General features: G+C 47.7%; 1 protein-coding gene across 2 annotated transcripts in view; it reads right to left on the minus strand.

Moving 5' to 3' along the window:
* LOC144167421 (uncharacterized) overlaps window positions 1-18,878 on the minus strand; it is a 50,960-nt gene that overhangs the window by 11,539 nt on the left and 20,543 nt on the right. The window contains exons 5-7 of one of the 2 annotated variants that reach the window (XM_077696687.1): window positions 18,354-18,445; window positions 7,983-8,048; window positions 5,215-5,322 (exon numbers count right to left, since the gene is read on the minus strand). In XM_077696687.1, the coding sequence (XP_077552813.1) occupies window positions 5,215-5,322; window positions 7,983-8,048; window positions 18,354-18,445 (266 nt within the window). The remainder of the gene's footprint in view (window positions 1-5,214; window positions 5,323-7,982; window positions 8,049-18,353; window positions 18,446-18,878) is intronic. The other variant, XM_077696688.1, reaches the window with a different exon arrangement.

Genomic DNA, 18,878 nt, shown 5'->3' on the forward strand with positions numbered 1-18,878 from the left:
GAGGCACACAGTGCGATAGCTATCACACGTTCTTTTATATAACGAAAGCAACAGCTTTACGCAGACCTCTCAAGACGCACACGTCGTCCCGTTACCGCCCTCCCTGCACCTGAAGGCATATACTGTCAATGGTGCTTGCGCTTACATTTACTAGCAATGAAAAAACAGTTCTTTGCTTCATTTTTGGTAAGTGCACGCTCGAGCAACCTTTTCAGTTTTCCTTCTTGTTTGTCACTAAAGGTAGGCGCGATCACCCGCACCAGACATCACGCGACACCAAATGTGCACGCGCAGGATTGAGCAAATGCCAGTTATCAGTGAGAGGGTGTTTTACTGATAAAAGGTAGTTGATAGTCAACGCTCTTCACATGTTCTTTCTGAATTTGTTCAAAGCTGCTGCGCTGCTGCACCACCGTGGGACATGGACTCGCCGAATCGTCCATCCTTATGCGACGAAAGGTACTTTGGAAGTTGTGGGGGGATTCGCAGTCGGAATGATAGGAACATGGCGGTGACGGCATGATAAGGTAACATGTTTTAGGACCTCTCACTTCAAAAACTGCCGGACGCACGCCGCAAGCCTTTGATCATTGGGCCCTATAATTTTCACCAATAGCAGTGGACACAGAACTAAAGGGACAGTAAAGGCTGAATGAACTTTTGTTTTAACTGAAACATCAGCTGTTGTTTGACGAGTAACTGTGCGGTATTTGTCAAAAATAAGTGAATAACGCTGGCCTTCTGCTGTCAAATTTCCCTTTCATTTGTTTCCGACGTAGCCTTAGCGTCACAAAGTAGGACCGAGGCACCGGCGTGGTCTAGAGTGTAAAATGTAAATGGTGGCGCTTGGCGCTATCACGCTCGCAGCGGCAGCTTTTAAGTGCCCAAGCTATGGCCGACCGCCGAGAACGTTTCTGTGGTTCAGGATGCTGGCTTTAACTTGGGCCGACGGAATGAGAAATTCTTTCAAACGCCTACACCGAACACCCAGACCACATCAGGCCGGCCTCAGGCGAAGCCCCCTTGAAAAGCGACAAGCGCCGTTTCAAATATCGGACAAAGGCGTCCCTCAGACGGGCGCCTTCATCTCACGTCGTCTGGTCGTCACGTCCATCCAATATTCTTTTCTCTCACACAAACCTCGCTTTCCGGCACTGATCTTGAAAAGTGCTCGTGTCCGAGGTCCGCCTGGCCTTAGTATAACAAGGGTAGAGCTACGCGACGCGGGATTTACGGTTTGTTTAAAAATTAGCGAAAGGAACAGCACACGTTGAGCACGTTCTGGTAAACAACTGAATTAAATACGCTGAACTTTCAGGGGTTATAACGTGCTACCCAGGTGCGGGCGTGCATTAGCGATAGCAATCTCCGCGCGCAAAGAATGGATTAGAATCTCAGGAGGGTGGCGTAGCCACATGCAGGATCTCTTGTTCCTTTTGCCGCTTCTTGTTGAGGCTATTGCTCGCAGAAGCTGGGACGTGCACCGTGGTAGGTTATTAGGTTCGCTATTGCGCAACAATGCCTTACCCAAAACAAAACTGAAAGCATGAGAGACGACTCTGAAGCGTGAAGTAAGCAGCTCGTCTCGCAATGTGCAAAGTTGTAGTCTGTTATTTAATGTAGGTAAGCTCACGGAAAGTTTTCAGTTACATTGATTTTACATGCTGAATCACTTAAAAACTGAAGAAAACATTTTTAGATGATTCTCCAATTAGCTCTCTCCGTTCCCAGCGCTTGTTACGCCACGAACCATTGTACCAAAAAGAATGATGTCGTCGTCTCCTAATTTACAGCAAAGCTTTTTACCTTTACCCCCCAAGAGTTCTTTCACGGCCGTTGGTGTCAAATGAAAACTCGCGCGAACAAATAAAAGAATTTACTGGCACCGCCAGGAATCGAACCCTGAACTAATAGATTAACAAAGCGAGAGCCCGTCGTCTTTACGATTTAGCTACGAGCCCTTTTGTTTCTTTGTTACCTTTTTAACACACAATACACGTCACGGACAGATTAAAAACTGTCGGCGGAACTTCGGCTGACGGAAAAACTTAAAATAAACATCAACCGTACACAGTTCTTCTAGTACAGGGAGCCATTCTATATCGGCCGTCTGCAAATTGTGCACTTCATAAAGCAAACTAATACTCTGTCCAAAGTATTTGCTCACAGTGAGGGCGTGCGGGTCAGCGTGGCGCACCGCCATCCTCGACCTCCAAATGACATGCAATCCTAGAGCAATGATGAGGTCATACGGCACGCTGCTGTCACTAGGTACGCAAAGAAATCGTACGCCTTGGGTTGAAACGGGCAGGTCTATTTTAGAATGCTTTGCAACAAATCCCAGAAAAAGATGGCGTCCCAGCACTCCGCGAAAACGTGGTCAACAGTTTCTGGTTTGTTGCACAAAGTGCACGTTTTAGGACCAGCGACAAAGAAGCCGTTCTCCTGCATACACGTCTTAACTGGAAGTGTACCGGTGTGTAGTTTAAAAGAAAAGGTTTTCACGGATGCTGAGACTGCCATTTTTTTAACACCAGATAACACGTCCTGGCCAGGAACAGATCTATACACTGATCGTTAAAGTGGAACAGGTAACAACACATCCTTTAAGTCTTTAATAAGAGCCTTTCTTGACACAGCTGCTAAGTACTCCAGTGAAAATCATAGTGCTAGAAACCTGAAAGAGTCTACAACCTCCTTCATATGCTATGAGTACTTGGGCGACTTCTTGTGGTAGCATGAATGTGAACTCCCGCCCAGGGTGTCATTTGGTAATCTGCTCAGAACGAACGTTTGTCCAACGATGAATACGCACACGGGCAACGGGTCTTCTTGAAATTCAAGTAAAATGAGCTGGGTGGTTACATTGATTTGTACATTAAGGTAGCCTACCTCATTGTACGTGGTGTCATGGTGAATTTCTTGCAATACACCTGTGACATACACGGCCTCGATCCACTCCATTTTGTTAGCTTGCCACCACTGGGTTAGGCGTTCGCGCAAAAAAAGCGTAGAATTTATTTGGTGCCCTCTCTGACCCAAACCAATTGTTATATTTTTTTGAGAAACGGCTGCGCGGAAATTGGTAATGAGAAAATGTGTAAGCAGGTGAGGAAACAAATCCAACGCTTATGAACTACGTTGAACGGTGGGCATATTTTATTATGATTGGTGCAAGCTGTTATGCAACTATTTGCGATGATCGTAAACTAGGCACGAAAGAAATTTTCTAATCGTCTGCTACCTCATTTGGCTCCTATCTGCCGTGAATCCCTATCGTTCGCTTTGCTCTGCATACCCCATGTGGCGGCGTCGTTCCAATATCAGCTTGCACTGGCTTGCACTCCCAAATAGGCTGCCATTTTTCCTTTGGAAAAAATCAGTTCTATTTATTTTCAGAATAAACAGGTAAGTACCGTCGTTGTTTCCGGTGTCAAACAAATTAGGCCCCAAAATGCGACCTTCGTGTGAACTTTGAGCGTGAACCGACATTCGGTTCGCACAAGGAAAATTTTTAAAGTGTTCGCATTGTGGTGTAACAACCTTGTACTTGCCTGATAAGGAAATCTTTAGAGTATGCATCAATCATATGACATCCCAATCGCTCGACTCGGATCAACGGCTCGAATCAGTCCGGAATAAGGCTCACAGGTTTAGTTCACCTTCTTACTCAACATTCCACACTTCTTTCCTTCAAAACGCGAACTCAACCTTTTAAGCCTTGACACTAGACCAAGTTTCTACGCTTGTCATTTTTTCACTCTTTATATTTTGGTGATTCATCATTCGCGGCTACGCGCATTGCTCCTGCGCATCACACTTCCACATTTGTTGATCACATTAAAAACTTATCGCCCATCTTTGCAAGAAAAGTCAACAATCAACCTTTTTGTTAGTCAAGGAATGGAATGAATCACCGCTATTAATTGTGGCAATGAAGGAATTTGCTTCATTTCAGAAAGCCATTTTACAGCGAAGTTGTATACCTCTAACCCCCAACAATTTCGTCGCCGTGGGCAAAGACGCCAAGGCCTAAGACGCCTGGCGCAGAGGTCCGGCTGATCAGGTATACAGCATACGGCTCAGCATTCGTCTAAGGTAGCCACAAAGCAAGCATCCAAAGCGCAATATGGATAATAAGGCGCCTGTGCACGATGGGACCCTCCCACCATGCATGTGTTCCTGGTATAGATTATGTTTGCAGATTAGTTTTGAAGGCCAGGCAGGACTGGTGTCACGAAATAGAGCAGTTCTTCCCCAAGACGCCGAGTGCATGCGTGAGGCTAGGCAGGACCCACCAGTTGTAGCCAGAAAAGCCGAGCGTGGTGTCAGGAGATAAGGTACCGCGATTGAGGCAGCAACTGAGCAACAGCGGCCATTTTGTCGTCTATCAGGGTTCGTTTGTTAACAACACTACTGAAGATGCAGCGAAGGAGAGTCTTTGGACATACTTCTGCTTCTGAAATGCTGTTGCACGCGTTATCTTTGATTCGCATTGCGAACGACGTCATACGCGTTCAGCAGCGGAGGAGGGAGGAAGAGTAAACCGCTAAAACACAAACAACAAATTGGCGGTGCCCGCGAACAGTCGAAGCGAAAACAAATGTCACGGAATGCAAACTGACCAATGATCATGGCGGCGGCATGGAATAGGAGAAAATAGGGCCGATAGTCTGTAACTCTACCTAGTGACACGAGCCGAGCGCAAGCGACACGCCCGCCGAGACAACGAGAAACATTCCATACCCTGCTCCGTCACTATTTCCAGTTAGTGGCTTACAACCGTTTTTCTGAACATCCACTTTCCAAGGTGGGATGGCGACCAATCTTTTTGCCTGTCTCGAATCTAGAACAGATCAGTGATGATAATCTAAGCGACTCGGACACCATTTTAAGCACGCCATGTTATAATTTTAAGACTACCACGATGTGCCCCTTTCTGCGCATGCTATTCGCTCTTCTGTTGTGTGTTTGATGTATTGATCGTGTAAATTCTCCCTTAAGTAATGCCCCTTTGGGCATTTAGTGTATGTAAATAAATATGCGCGTGGCGTGGCCACAAGCTATGCGAGAGCGTCTGCGTTCGTTACTTGTTGATACAGGTAATTAAAATGTGGGTCAACAGAATAACAGAAGTCGGTTGAGCATATCTTAACGTGTTTTCTTCCCTCGGGCGTCGGGGATTCTCCGCTGGACGCACAAAGATTCGCTTACCGATGCCAGGGCGACGAAAAACTGAGTGGTCGAAGGCACACTTCTCAGGAACGGAAGCCGTATGTCGGCGTAGTCTCCCCTGTTGCGCTGTACCGTGTCGACGTACATCTGTGAAGGGAAACAAGTCATGTATCCACTTCAGTTGGGAACTGTACAAAATGGCAGTTGTCTTAAAAACTGGGTTCATGAAGACATTCCGAAGTATGAGGACAAATGTTTGACAATTTATACGCCTTGTTCAGAAAGCATGCATGTCGCAGATTTTATACCTCCCAACGGAGCGGTCGTCATATTGCCTTACGATTCATTAAAAGGCAAATATTATGTGGAAGCAGTTTTTTTAGAAGTAGAACAAAAAGCTTCTTCCCGTCCCTTAGGGTTAAAGCATGAATGCAGAACGTCTCAGGTTGTAGCGATAAGTGCCCACGAGGAAGTAAACATTGCTGTAGCGTATCGGGTGTTTGCCCAACAAAAAAATCGGCGCTCAACTAGTTGCCGTCGCACAAAGAAATTTTAATGTTTTGCCTATCTCTAGTCGGCACCCCCGCGTGCCGATGGATAGGTTTTGATGCATTCCCCTGTTTCCACACCCGGGCAGTACCTTCGTTCGGGTGACCTTGGTCAGTTTCACACATGTGCACGGCTGGCCATACTGCTTTTGCCGGGACTTGTGCATTAACTGCGCTCGTCATGTCTATACCGTACTACGCATGTCCACGTTGCTGCAGGCAATTGTTTTTCCGACTGAAGCCTCGAAAAACAGCCGTGCTACGCCCAGCAGGCCCGACTCATGGGGCGAACACTCCTCGAGCGTTGTATTGAGCCTTTCAGTAAGGCCCCCAATCGTTTCACTGCGCTTCCCCCCGATGCGCCATTGCAGGTATCCGCCTGCCGCGCGCCACACAGCGCCGGTTTCCCGTTGCGGCACGGCCCGCACAGTCCGCTGTTTACATCCAGCGGTATCCATGCACGGCTTCCTTCATCCTTTGCGGCCAAGCACACACTGACCACTGCGTATACCATACCAAAACAAGTGCGGAGTTTTTTTTTCGAAAGGTGCAAAATCGCGACACCGAAACTAAACCAGGTACAACTGCAGTGAGAAGTGAAATCCTCCCAGAAAACAGCTCTCAAAAAATAGGTCCGGCGAACTTGCCCACAGATTGTATTGCATATCAAAAAGGGGCCAGATGCTGTAGTGGCACGGATCAAGTTGAGCCGAATCCATTTTTACCATGGAAGTGTGCTTTTGGTTCGACGTCATAAAACTAAGGAGGCAGCCTGCTCGTGAGTTCCCGCCAGACACGCGGACTGTCCGGTGGAATGAAATATTCGGTTAAGATTATGAATTAATAGTTATTTGAAAATAACAGCAAACTAATTACCTACTTACTTCAGAAGTACTTGCGCCCGTACACTTTCCCGGGCTTACGTGTAAAATATCACATAATAGGATTGGCAGCGTTCAATTTTGGTGCCGTAACCCTGCCGTTTCCTCAGATTCTGTATGGGTGGATTTGCCTTAGTTCGCAAAAAAACTGCTCAAGTGAGCATGCATGCGACCGACGTACATGAAGAGGCCGTGGATAGTAAACGACCAGGCCGTGTTTGCCGTGTTGGCCCAGGCCGTGTTTGCCCACCTCTCGTCCGGCACAGTGATCGCATAGAGTGACATATCGCGAGAGGGAAGGGCAGGACACGGAAGGAAGGCAAAAACGGGGAAAATAAAAGGAACTGCGTTAAATAACAATAAGTACTGACGTAGAACTTGATTAAAATAACCAAAAATAAATTGCAAATATCCAAAGAACCTTAAAATGCTCGGTCTATAGGCACTTTCGTGCAGAAAGTTTAGATGTGCCTTCCTGTGCACTGCGAAGGAAGGACATCCGCCGTATTTTTTGCTCTCGCCCAATGCACGTTTCAAAAGTTTCACTTTTCCCCGCTCGTCATCGTTGTAGTGCATGCAGACGACGAAATCGGACTAGGTAGAAAAGGGGCCCTCAGGTGAGTGGCTGGGTAGGGTTAGCGGGCGTCGGGGCTCTGCATGCAGGTGGCAGCCGCCCGCGCTACGTACGCCGATACAGCCGCCGCGTACTGCACATGCTTGGTTTCCTCCGAACACAAAGCTACCTTTTCGAGCGACCCCGTTCGAACCGACCGCCTTCGGTAGGCCCGGAGCACGCATAAGACGGGGGAGGGACCTGTGGCAAGAGTCCTGGGGGGAAGGCCGCGCTGCACGTACATCGGTCCTTCGGCGTCCTCGCCATTGCGTGGCTCACCCCAACCACGTGATGTTTGCGCTGGAGGTCCATATACTATTTGCGACAACATGCTCGGCGGCGGCGACGCGCTGCGAGATAACGGCAGAGTGTCGCGCGCCACCGTGTGTTCGCTGATCACGCGATCGCTTCCTGAGAGGCAGCAGCTATGCACCGTGACCGAGAAGACTGCAGTTCGCGCTGCGCACAATTTTGATAAGGCACTATAGTAATCGTCGGTAATTTTTTTTTATTTCTCCTCTTTATTTACCAATACTCCGCCTCCCAAACCGCCCCTGCTAATCCCCTCCCTGTGCCAATCTACATACTAGAGCTTCACAGAATGCAACAAAATTTTGAATAGGCGGCTAAGAACTCATCTTGTGGAACAGAAGGCGTTGATGGCAAAAAAAAAGTTTGAGACACTTTATTCTGTTCAAAAATACCGTCAACACACACATGTAATTGTCATCTCGTAAGGATGTTCAACTGTGCTTCTTCACTTACTTCGTACAGCATATGGACCGCTGCGAGTTCCGCGATGGTCTCGTACTGCTCCACAGACTTGTTTAGCTGTGTGGGAAATGGGTATTTGCGGCGGGCAAATTAGCCAGCAGCACAAGATTTGGCGTGGCACGTGCTAGGAAAATTTAAAGAGCCAACTCGCCAATCCGGCAGTCTGAAAGTGGATTAGCAGCGAAAAGTGTTCGCACAAGACATACAGGAGCCACAGATGAAAAGTACGAGGAAGTTTTATTTATCTGGAGCGTTGACGGAGGAAAGTTTTTTTCGTTCGAGTGATCTTAAAAATGGCGAATAAAAAACAACAGTAACACACTTGACATGCACATCCCACTGCGAGAGATGAGGTTCAAACAATGTCCCGAGTGGCGTGCGATTTCGTTCGTTACCGCCTTCTGTTAGTAAGCTCACGGGGAGGCTTGTTTGTTCGCATCATCAGGCGCGCACTACTTGACGAAGAAAGCCATGCATTCACGGACACACAGAGCTTCGAAGCAACACCTCGAGCCGGCCTAGTTGGAAGCTATCCATGGAAACGATTGCGTAAAAGAAACAAGGAGGAAGATGAAATGACAAGGGCGAGCGCACTCTAACAACTGAAATTTTATTGTTTCCAAGAAAGACCTATATTCCTACAAAACTACGCGACATGATCACAAAACATTTCCTACCGCGCACACAGCAAACACGTGTCGGCTCGGGCCATTACGTGCAAAATAGCAGCGACATTTCTTTGTCCAAGAAAGCCACGGAAGGGTGACCTACACACTTGTTTTTGTGCGTAGAAATACAAAACGCGTCCAGGGTAAGGCTGTGGAAGGAATTAGTACCCCCATTCTCTGATTTTACACAGTGCTGTATGGTATTGTCTAAACCCTCCTACAAGCGCGATCGGACCCCGAAAAGGGCCGCACCGAAGTTTCATTCCCGCCTCTTTCATCAACTGTCTTTCAAAAGCCGTAAACAACTATTCTCGTTTTCTTGTGACCGAGTCAGCTGACTCATTAAGACCTGTCGCTTTTTTGTCTGTATTCCTGTTCTCGAAATTTCTGCAAAACACATTAGGTGAAAAGTATAAAAATTGAAAGCACAAACAAGGTGAAAAACCTCAGGACAGGAGAAATCCTTGTCGAACTCAATACTGAATTACAAAACCGCAGTGTTCTCACCCCAACTCGCATCCTTGATCTGGAAACCAGGGTCGCGCCCCCACCGGAACCTGAAGAGCTCCCAGTATGTGATTTATGAAGCAGATCTTTCAAAGGATCTGGGCGCACCAGCAGTGCGTCGCATCACCATGCGCAGGGATGATCCTGACCTTTGACCGATCGGAACTTCCACAATATATAAATACAGGCTTCATCCGATGCTCCATTCGCCCGTACATACCGAACCCGCGCCGCTGCTTCAAGTGCCAGCGCTTTGGGGAACAGTACAACCTCTTGCTGCGGCAAAACAACCTGCGCGAAATGCGTCGCACAGGACCACCATTCCAACAATTGCAACTCTGACAACCTCGTGCAAACTCCAGGGGACCACATGCGGGCTACTCCAGGAAATGCGAGAGGTTTCAGCAAGAAAAAAAAATCAACGTGAAAGTCACAGAAAACCTCTTTCCCAGAGGCGCGAAAGAGCTTCGCCTCTTTCCCGTTGGGGAAGTGCGCCGACGAGCTCGCCGGGGGAGCGGCGTCTGGTTTCGGCAGGGACCCAGCACCGCGACTCGAACTTGGTCCGCCCCCACCCCCTGGGTTGCCTCAGGCAGCCCAACCCGTCACCACAGCGCTCGCTGAGCCAGCAGTGGCTGTGGTGGAAACAGCCACTGTCGGGACCGATGCCGCTCCGACCCGTGCTTCCTTACTCTCCACGCTTCCGCTGGAGCATGCAGAGGAGATAGGCCAGGGGGTCCCGCATGGGCTCCTAGCCCGGCCGCTCCGCCCGTGCCACCTGGGGCACATCCGACACTTTCGGCGGTAGCGGCTCAAAAAACAAAGGGCACCGGAATTGTTGCCAACTTCAGGGGGTCCAGTCCATCGGGCAAACAGAGGACATCTGACGATGAGGGGGACGTCGAGCCGTTCTTGCCTGTATCGCAGCGCAAGGAACGGGCTGCGGTGTCCAAACCAACAGAGAAGCCCACAAAGCCCAATCCGAGAATAACAGCCCCGAAAGACAACACATGAATACACACACACACATAAACACTATAGTCATGCAGAAATATAAATAATGGGAACAGAAAACATCATTCAATGAAACTGTAGAGGCCTTATTAACAATCTAGATGATGTGTACGAGGTACTACATTCACATCAGCCAAGTCTAATGTGCCTTCAGGAAACACACCTGAATAGTTAACTTACTAACATCTTGAATAGCTTCATGGTATTTCAAGAAGACCGGCAGTTTCACTTATTCTTCAGGCGGTGTGGCCATAGTAGCCCGAAAACCCTTAGCCTGTCAGACCACGCACCTAAATACCATGCTCGAAAGCCTCGCGATTCGAACAATACTTTATAATAGGTTAATAACGGTATGCTCCCTCTACATCCCTCCTGATTACCAACTATCGAGCACTGATAGTGAGGCCCTGATAGATCAACTACTTGAACCATACATAGTCTTAGGAGACCTCAATGCACAAAATTCACTCTGGGGCTCTTCCCACACAGATGCCCGAGGTCGCCTAATTGAGAAATTCCTGACATCATCGGGAGCATGTCTTTTTAACAAAAATCAAGCTACATAATACAACATATAACAAAACAGTTACTCACATCTTCACTTTGCTTTTGGCTCTGCAGTTCTTTTACCATTCCGCCACTATAGGCATTGGACACCTACGATCTGATACATTCCCAGTATGCCCGAAAGGAACACCGCAAGGCTCGGTAATCTCGCCATTGCTTTTTAATCTGGCCATGAAAGACCTGCCTCCACAGCTCCTAAACATCCCGAACTTACGGCACGCCATTTATGCCGACGACCTCGCACTATGGACACCGACCGGCTCCATTGGAGAACAACAAGAAGCCCTACAAGACGCAATAAATACAACGCAGGAGTATTTACGCGCCCGAGGCCTCCAGTGTGCCCCTGAAAAATCAGCCTTGCTAACACTCCGTAAACGGCTATCCAAAAAGAACGCGGACACAATACCAGACCCTACAGTTACCATCGATGGACAAACCATCCCCAACGTACCGCACCTGCGTATTTTTGGCTTGAAGATTCTTAGAGACGGATCAGGATCGCAAACCATCTTACCACTTCAACGCACTGTTACCCAAATAATGCACCTTATACACAGGATTTCCCAAAGACGCTCAGGGCTGAAAGAAAAGGATACTATCCGCATAATACAGGCTATTCTGATCAGTCGAATTGCTTACGGAACACCCCATCTAAGTCTGAAACCCGCCGAAATTGCCAAGCGTAATGTTATGATACGACAGGCATTCAAAACAGCACTCGGTCTCCCCCCGAAAACCTCAACAAAGAAGCTCCTGCAACTAGGAATATCCAACACCTGGGAAGAAATATGTGAGGCACATCAGACTTCCCAAATCCGCCGACTACGCCTCACCACTGCCGGCCGCTTCACTTTATCTCAACTTGGCTACCCCGTTCCTTCTCAGCAGGACCAGAAAACGCGCATCCCACCTATCATCCGACAGAACATACGGATAGCACCGATCCCCCGTAATATGCACCCCGAATACAACAAAGCAAGACGGCAGGCTCGAATCGGAAACATCCGCAAACGGTTTCAACATGTGCCGACCACCAGGTACACAGACGCATCGCCCTACCAGGACCAGCCGGCTCACGCAATCAGCGTAATCGACGCAGCAGGAAAAGAGCGATCGGCAACGACCGTCCTAACAAAATCAACGGAGATAGCAGAAGAAGCCGCAATTGCCCTTGCAGCCACCACTGGAAAAGAGTACATCACCATCATCACCGACTCACAGACGGCGTGCCGCAACTACTTAAATGGAAGAATTTCAAAACCCGCTCTGCACATACTGCAACGACACCCCCAATTGCCAAGCATAGAAATCGTATGGTCGCCCGGACACGCCGACCTCGAAGGAAACGAAGCGGCTCACGCCGCAGCCCGAGAACATTCACACCGGGCCGTCTCCGAGAGGGAACCACACGAACAGAGAGATTCATATCCCAAGTCTATGCCTCTTCACACATACGCAGAAATATTATCACACTACAGACAGGCTCGTCGCAAATATCCAGCGCCGGACCACCGACTAGCCAAAGAAGACGCCACCACGCTACGGAGACTCCAAACAAACACTTATCCTCACAACAGCATACTTCACGCCATGTACCCGACACAATACACTGCCAGCTGCAAATACTGCCCGCAGACAGGCACCCTATACCACATCGTTTGGGAGTGCTCCCACACGCCACAGCTCAAACCAAACCCCAATCCCTCCTTTCAGCAGTGGGTGGAGATGCTGACCAGTTCTGACCTCTCCGACCAGGAAACGTTGGTCGAGAGAGCGAAGAAGGCCGGTAGCCTCCAAGGGGTCCTGGACTGAGGACTCCTCTCACCGGGCGGGTGCCCCTGACACCAGCACCTTGCTGTTTAATAAAAGTTTATTCCTCCTCCTCCTCCTCTTGAGTGGCACGTGGACACAAACCCATATCATAGTGTCCACTTCCCCACCAAATCGACATACATAGGTAAATGAACAAACACTTTCCCTTCTCATAAAATGTCAAGTGAGGGAAGAGCGAACTGGAGAACATTCACAGAAACATCTTAATTACACCACACATCCATACAACACCAACACGTAGAAGAGGCGACCCAACTGCTCACGGTGCACATCCTCGACGCCGCCGATAGGTCCATTCCCCACGCCTCTGGTGACCTGCGCATCCACAGGAGGCCGTGGGGGAATGAGGACTGTAGGCGGGCGGGAGAGGTTTAGAACAAGGCGTGGGGTATCGTTCGTCAGTACCCCACGTCAGGTAATCCCATTTTGTTCAAATGGGCAAATGCGTCGGAAAACGTGTGGGCCGTGAGGCAAAACGAGATAGTTGACGCTCATTCATAACATCCATAAACTCATACACCAACACTCACAAAGTCTGGACACGTATAGGCAAACTCAAAGGACAACAAACACAGCCTGCCCCTGGTTAGTACAACCGAGGACGTAGTCGAAGACCAGGCTAACACACTCGCACAACACTTCTAACAGGTGTCCGGTTCACCATACTACACGAACATTTTCCTGAAGCGCAAATCCTCGTGTTAAAAAAAGTCCCTACACGACAACAACAAACCACATACTTCTTACAGCTCCCTGTTTTCATTACATGAACTGAGGGCTGCTCTGAGCACATGTAAATCCTCATCTCCTGTCCTAAACAGCATTACAAAGACTATGATACAACTTTTAAATGCAGACACACTTGAAACACTCCATCTGTACAACAAAATATGCCTTTCGGGGCGCCTTCCTAAGTCTTGAAGGGGGCCATAGTAGTAACTTTCCTGAAGGAGGGAAAGAACCCAACTTCCTCCTCAAGTTACCGTCAGATCACCCTGACAAGTTGCCTGAGCAAGATCTTCGAGAAGAGGGTAAACAGGACACTGATGTACTTTCTTGAGTACAAAGGTCTTCTCGAGGGCTCCCAGGCAGGCTTCAGGGTGAGTCAATCCACAAACGACCAACTCGTGGCACTTGAATCATATATCGAGGATGCCTTCGTGCAGAAACAGTTCTGTCAGATGGTGTTTTTGGACATTGGGAAAGCCTAGGACACCGCTTGGCCTTACGGCACTCTTTGTGACTTCAAATCACTCGGTGTCTCAAGCACCGCGGTCTCGGGTAACATATTAAATACCTTTGTTAGTCAGTTCTCGGAGAGAACATTGCGCCTGAGAGTCAGTACTGCGCTCTCAAGGGTTCACGTGCAAGAAAACAGCATGCCTCAAGGTGGAGTGTTGAGCTGCACTCGCTTCATATCGAAGATGAACTCTCTTGTGAAGGTGTTGCAGCCTACAGTTTTTTATTACACGTATGTAGATGACGTGCAGATATATTTTATAAACAATGCAACATGTCCCTCTCTGAGCGTCAAGTCCAGCTTGGAGTAACTAAACTTGCCGGATGGGCGGAAAAGAACGGTTTAAACTGAATCCTGCAAAAAGCTCTTGTGTTGTATTCTCCCGGAAGCGTGGGGTCCATCCGGACCCAGACAGTGCTCTTAATGGCGTGTCGCTCCCTGTGAACGAGGAGCACATGTTCTTAAGTGTTGTGTTTGACCGGAAATTCACATTCATTCCTCAAATCAAGCAACTGCAGCATGAACGTCTCAAAACAATGAATATCCTGAAGGTTCTCTCACACCAATTGTATGGTGCTGAGAAAGAAGTCCTGCTGCGCCTTTATACAGCCTTGGGTGGGCCTCGGTTGGACTATGGCAGTGTCGTTTATGGTTCGGCGACAAAAACAGCATTAGGAATGCTCGATCCAAGGCTACACTTTGGTCTTCACCTATCTTCGGGTGCTTTCCGCACTAGCCCGGTCCAAAGTTTGCATTTTGAATGTAACAAGTCGTGCCTTGAGGATCGACGAACGTACATGGACTTGCTCTACGCCTTCGGGATTACATCGCTGAATAAACACCCTTTTAAACCTGTTTTTGATGATACATCCACATCTCCTCTGCTTGTAAACGCCCGTCCATTTGTTTGCCGTTCGCACTTAGAGTAAGGCAGGAAGCTTCTGGTTTCAACATATTTTTAGACAGTTACACATATTCTTTTACTGAAGTTTTACCACCCTGGCAGCTTCAACCTGTATCTTGTGACTCGTATTTTATTAAAATTGACAAAACCAGGGTTTGTATTGTTGGTTTCTTTGGTTGTTTGTTTTGCAGTAATTCTTGACCCTTCAGTGTAAGTATCAATGTGCAGAGTTCTATAGTGACACGCCAAAAACAGCAACCATGGTGTTTTGCGCTCCTCATGGGCGACACTTTGATGCATGCAGATCCATGAGCCCATACACTACAATTTACTCAGCTGAAACATATGGCATCTTTTTTATTGCAAAACACATTCCTGAACACCAAGTTCCGAAGTTCATCATACATACGGATTCCTGGAGCGTTGTGCGCGCATTGGCATCACACAAGCCATGCAAAAACAGAATTGTCCATATGGTTCTAAACACTGTCATGTCGATATATGCCAAAAACTATTTGTGGTCTTGTGCTGGGCTGCAGGCCATGCTAGGATCGCTGGCAATGAGTTTGCTGATGATAGGGCCGCTGCTGCCGCACTCACAAACACTGTAGACGTAACAATTTTACCACACAGTGACCTTACGTCACAAATCCAAACACCTTTGTAACAAATATCAAGCACAATTGAATAAACAGACAGACCACAAACTACATGTAATAGAACCACACTTGCGATGATACAGTACTGACTCACACAACAGATTCGATTGATTGCAGGGTTTAACGCGCCGACGCAACGCAGGCGATGAGGCGCGCCGTAGTGGAGGGCTCCGGATTAATTTTGACCACCTGGGGATCTTTAACGTGCGCCGAAATCGCGAACACACGGGCGTTTTTGCTTTTCGCCTCCATCAGAAAAGCGGCCGCCGCGGCCGGGAATCGAACCGGCGACCTCGTGCTCGGCAGCGCAACGCCTTAGCCACTGAGCCACCGCGGCGGGTAACACACAACAGATTCACTGAGGTTGCCTTATGCAGGTTGTGGATAGGACACACACATGCAACGCAGTCGCACCTGCTCTCTGGATCTCCAAGTCTCCTGTGCAGCAGGTGTGGGGACAACTTACCCGTGATGCAGCTACTAATACGACGAGAGGCACTCATCACAATACGATATAAACACTTCCCACCGTTATACAGAGAAAACATTCCTTTGCACCCGCCGTACTTTTTAGGCGATGTTCGCATGATTTCAAACAAGCGCACCTTCCAGTTTCTCAATGATGTCACATTTTTACACCTTATCTCTTATCATGCACACTGATCACCTGGGTCTTTGCACCAGCCATCTCCATTGCCTTTTAATTCACTTGAGGCATATTTTAACTGCAATGCTTTAGCACTTATTTCAAACCAATCGTATGAAGTACATTGTTTTTGGCGCTCTTTGCCCCTAGTAGGCCTTGCGCCCCTAAATAAACGATCATTATCATCATCCTGGTCGTGTGTGCTGGCCCTAGTCACCGAGAGCCGGGAAACCTCTTTCGAACAAAGCCTCGGATCATTCGAGGCTTGTGAAAAATGGAAGTCCTTGCGTGCTTTAGAGCACCGTTGTTTAAATCCTCCTCCCAATGGTAGCCCAGGCTTTCGGATTACAGGTATCGCGTTTGCAAGATGCTGGCTACCCTCTAACTGTTTTTCGAGCCTCTTATAATAGGCTACTAAGAAAGCTTAGGCCTGAGACGCGAGCACAGGTACAGAGAGGACAAGCAGAAGAGTGTCTTAAGTTGTCCGTAATTCTATATACACATGGCCTGTCCCACCAACTGAAAAAGGTGGAAGCGAACTCTGAAGTGAGAGTAGTGTTCGCTGCGAAAAACAAAATAGCTAGTGTGTGTCCTATGGCCAAACAGAAATTTGAGGGTAAACATGAAGTAAAAAAAAGGCCGCACTGCTAGTCACAAGCGTCTCTTTGTTGAATGTGCAAAAATGTTGTCTACAAGATACCATTGAGATGCAAGCGCGTGTATATAGAGTAATCTTGAAGGTGCCCTAATGTAAGATTAAGAGAACAGGCGTCGAGCTTGAAAGGCACCATTTTCAAGCACTTAGGCACACATAGTAAAGAGTGTGGCTGTACACCTGTTTTCGACAACGCAGTTGTTTTGTTTACGCATCACAATGAAACTTCGAGAGAGATTGTGGACGCGTTTTGTACTTCTACGTACAAAAACAAGTGTGTAGGTCACCCTTCAATGGTTTTGGTGTACAAAGAAATGTTGATGCTGTCTTGTACGTAATGGCGCGAACCGACACCTTTTTGCTGTTGGAATTTTTTTATCTTCTCGCCCAGTTTTGTAGGTATATAGGTCGTTCTTCGAAGCAATAAAATTTCAGTTGTTAGAGTGCGCTCGTCCTTGTCATTTGATCTTCCTGCTTGTTTCTTTAGCGCAATCATTTTCTATGAAGACATAGCTTTGACATGAGCGGCGACATGCCTTTACTTTGACCTGACGCGTGCGATTGGTAAGCGGGCCTCCAAATCGTAGCCGTAGAAGCTACGATTGAAATTGCTTTCCGCCTTAATAGCAGGGGTTTACGGTATGCAGTTTGTTATTCCATGGGTCTTCTGCCTGTTGGGATGGTTGTGTCAAGTATATGTAAAAAAGTATTTGCTAACTCCGTCATAGACATTGTTGGAAAGTTGCAATGGTTTTTATATTTTTCTTTTCATTCCTACCGTTACTGTGCAATTTCGCATGTTCGCGTAACAAAACCGCTGTCAGTCAGAGCTCATCAGCCTCTAATTTGCCTACCCAGAACATCGTTTTTATTAAAAAATGAAATCAAATGAAACACGAAATGAGAAACCCTTACTGCGCTGAACTTGAAGCAGAAAACATTCCAAGTGTAATAAAAGTGGTCTTAAGACGCAATCTCATTAATCAATTTATCCAATAAATGGATAAATGGATAAATTTCATTTAGCCAATACTCCAGGCTTGGAAAGCCTAATCAGGAGCAGTAGACCCTGTAATGTACGGTGTCAGACGTTCTTGTAGAGATTTTTTCTTGCTTCAAAAATGAGTTTTTTATACACACATGCCCGTAGACAAACTTTACGAGCGATCATTGCAAAATATTAGGCGTACATAAGTTATAAAGGAAAACCAACCCGTTTGGTACAGGTGCGCCAGTAACTGCAGCCTGGCCTTACCATGGGTGTTTATGGCAGGAGGTAGGCAGGCTCTCATCTTGTTGGACAAATAAGATCCTGAAGTAAAATCTTTGACCAATCGAGTCAGCAGTACGAGGAGATAAATTTGAAGCTCCTTCGAACCCTCTCCTTCATCGGGGTTCTTGGAGACTATTGCGTTTAATGCAGAGACGTAATGCACTAGGATCTTGGTTTGGAGTGTCTCTGAACAGTCGGGTCCTGCCCAGACAATGGTGGCACCGCTCGCGATTTAGCACTCACATGATCTCCCAGGAACGTCGGGTGAACCATTATCAAGCAGTCGACCTAAAAAAGTTTTAAATGTGTTTGCTGCCAACAGGAGCTGTCTGTCTTCAAAAAAAAAGAAACGAAGCTTTGGGCAATGAAGTTGGCGCCTCCTTGTTACTTACTCACCTTGTATTTTGTCTCGATGCGGTCCTTGACGCATGTCTCTAGTTTCTGGTACGCTGGGGCCGAGCTCGTTCCACTTGTTACCCACGAGTTGCCTGCGCAATCAGACAAAATATCCTTTGCGCAAAACGTCTTTGGGACGTCAATAGCAATGTTATTGCATAGAGCATATAACTGTGTAATTCCGATAGCTTTGCGTTCCGAATTTTTTTAGGTTATGTATTGGTTTGCAGAAATATTTCTGCACTTGAGGAACGTATGAATTGTTCCGTGTTAGAAAGGCATTGATTGATTGTCCAGAGCGTTCCTCCGCATTGGGCCAAAACGATGTCCGAGGACGCCCGGGAACTTTGCATGTGTTTATCGTTCCAATGTTTGGGGTTAACACAAAGCCGAGTCGGGGCAGTCCTGTGTCAGTCCGGGGCAGCGCCAAGCGCACTTCCTCCGCCACCGGTGCTTGTAGCGTGTGCCCAAAAGACGGAGTGTAGATGCGAGCCACGTGAGGTAGGGCGCATAGCTCACTCTGTC

The sequence above is a fragment of the Haemaphysalis longicornis genome, unplaced genomic scaffold (assembly GCF_048455015.1).
Source record: "Haemaphysalis longicornis isolate Haplotype H1 unplaced genomic scaffold, Haemaphysalis longicornis Haplotype H1 scaffold_2, whole genome shotgun sequence".
Taxonomy (NCBI): Eukaryota; Metazoa; Arthropoda; class Arachnida; order Ixodida; family Ixodidae; genus Haemaphysalis; species Haemaphysalis longicornis.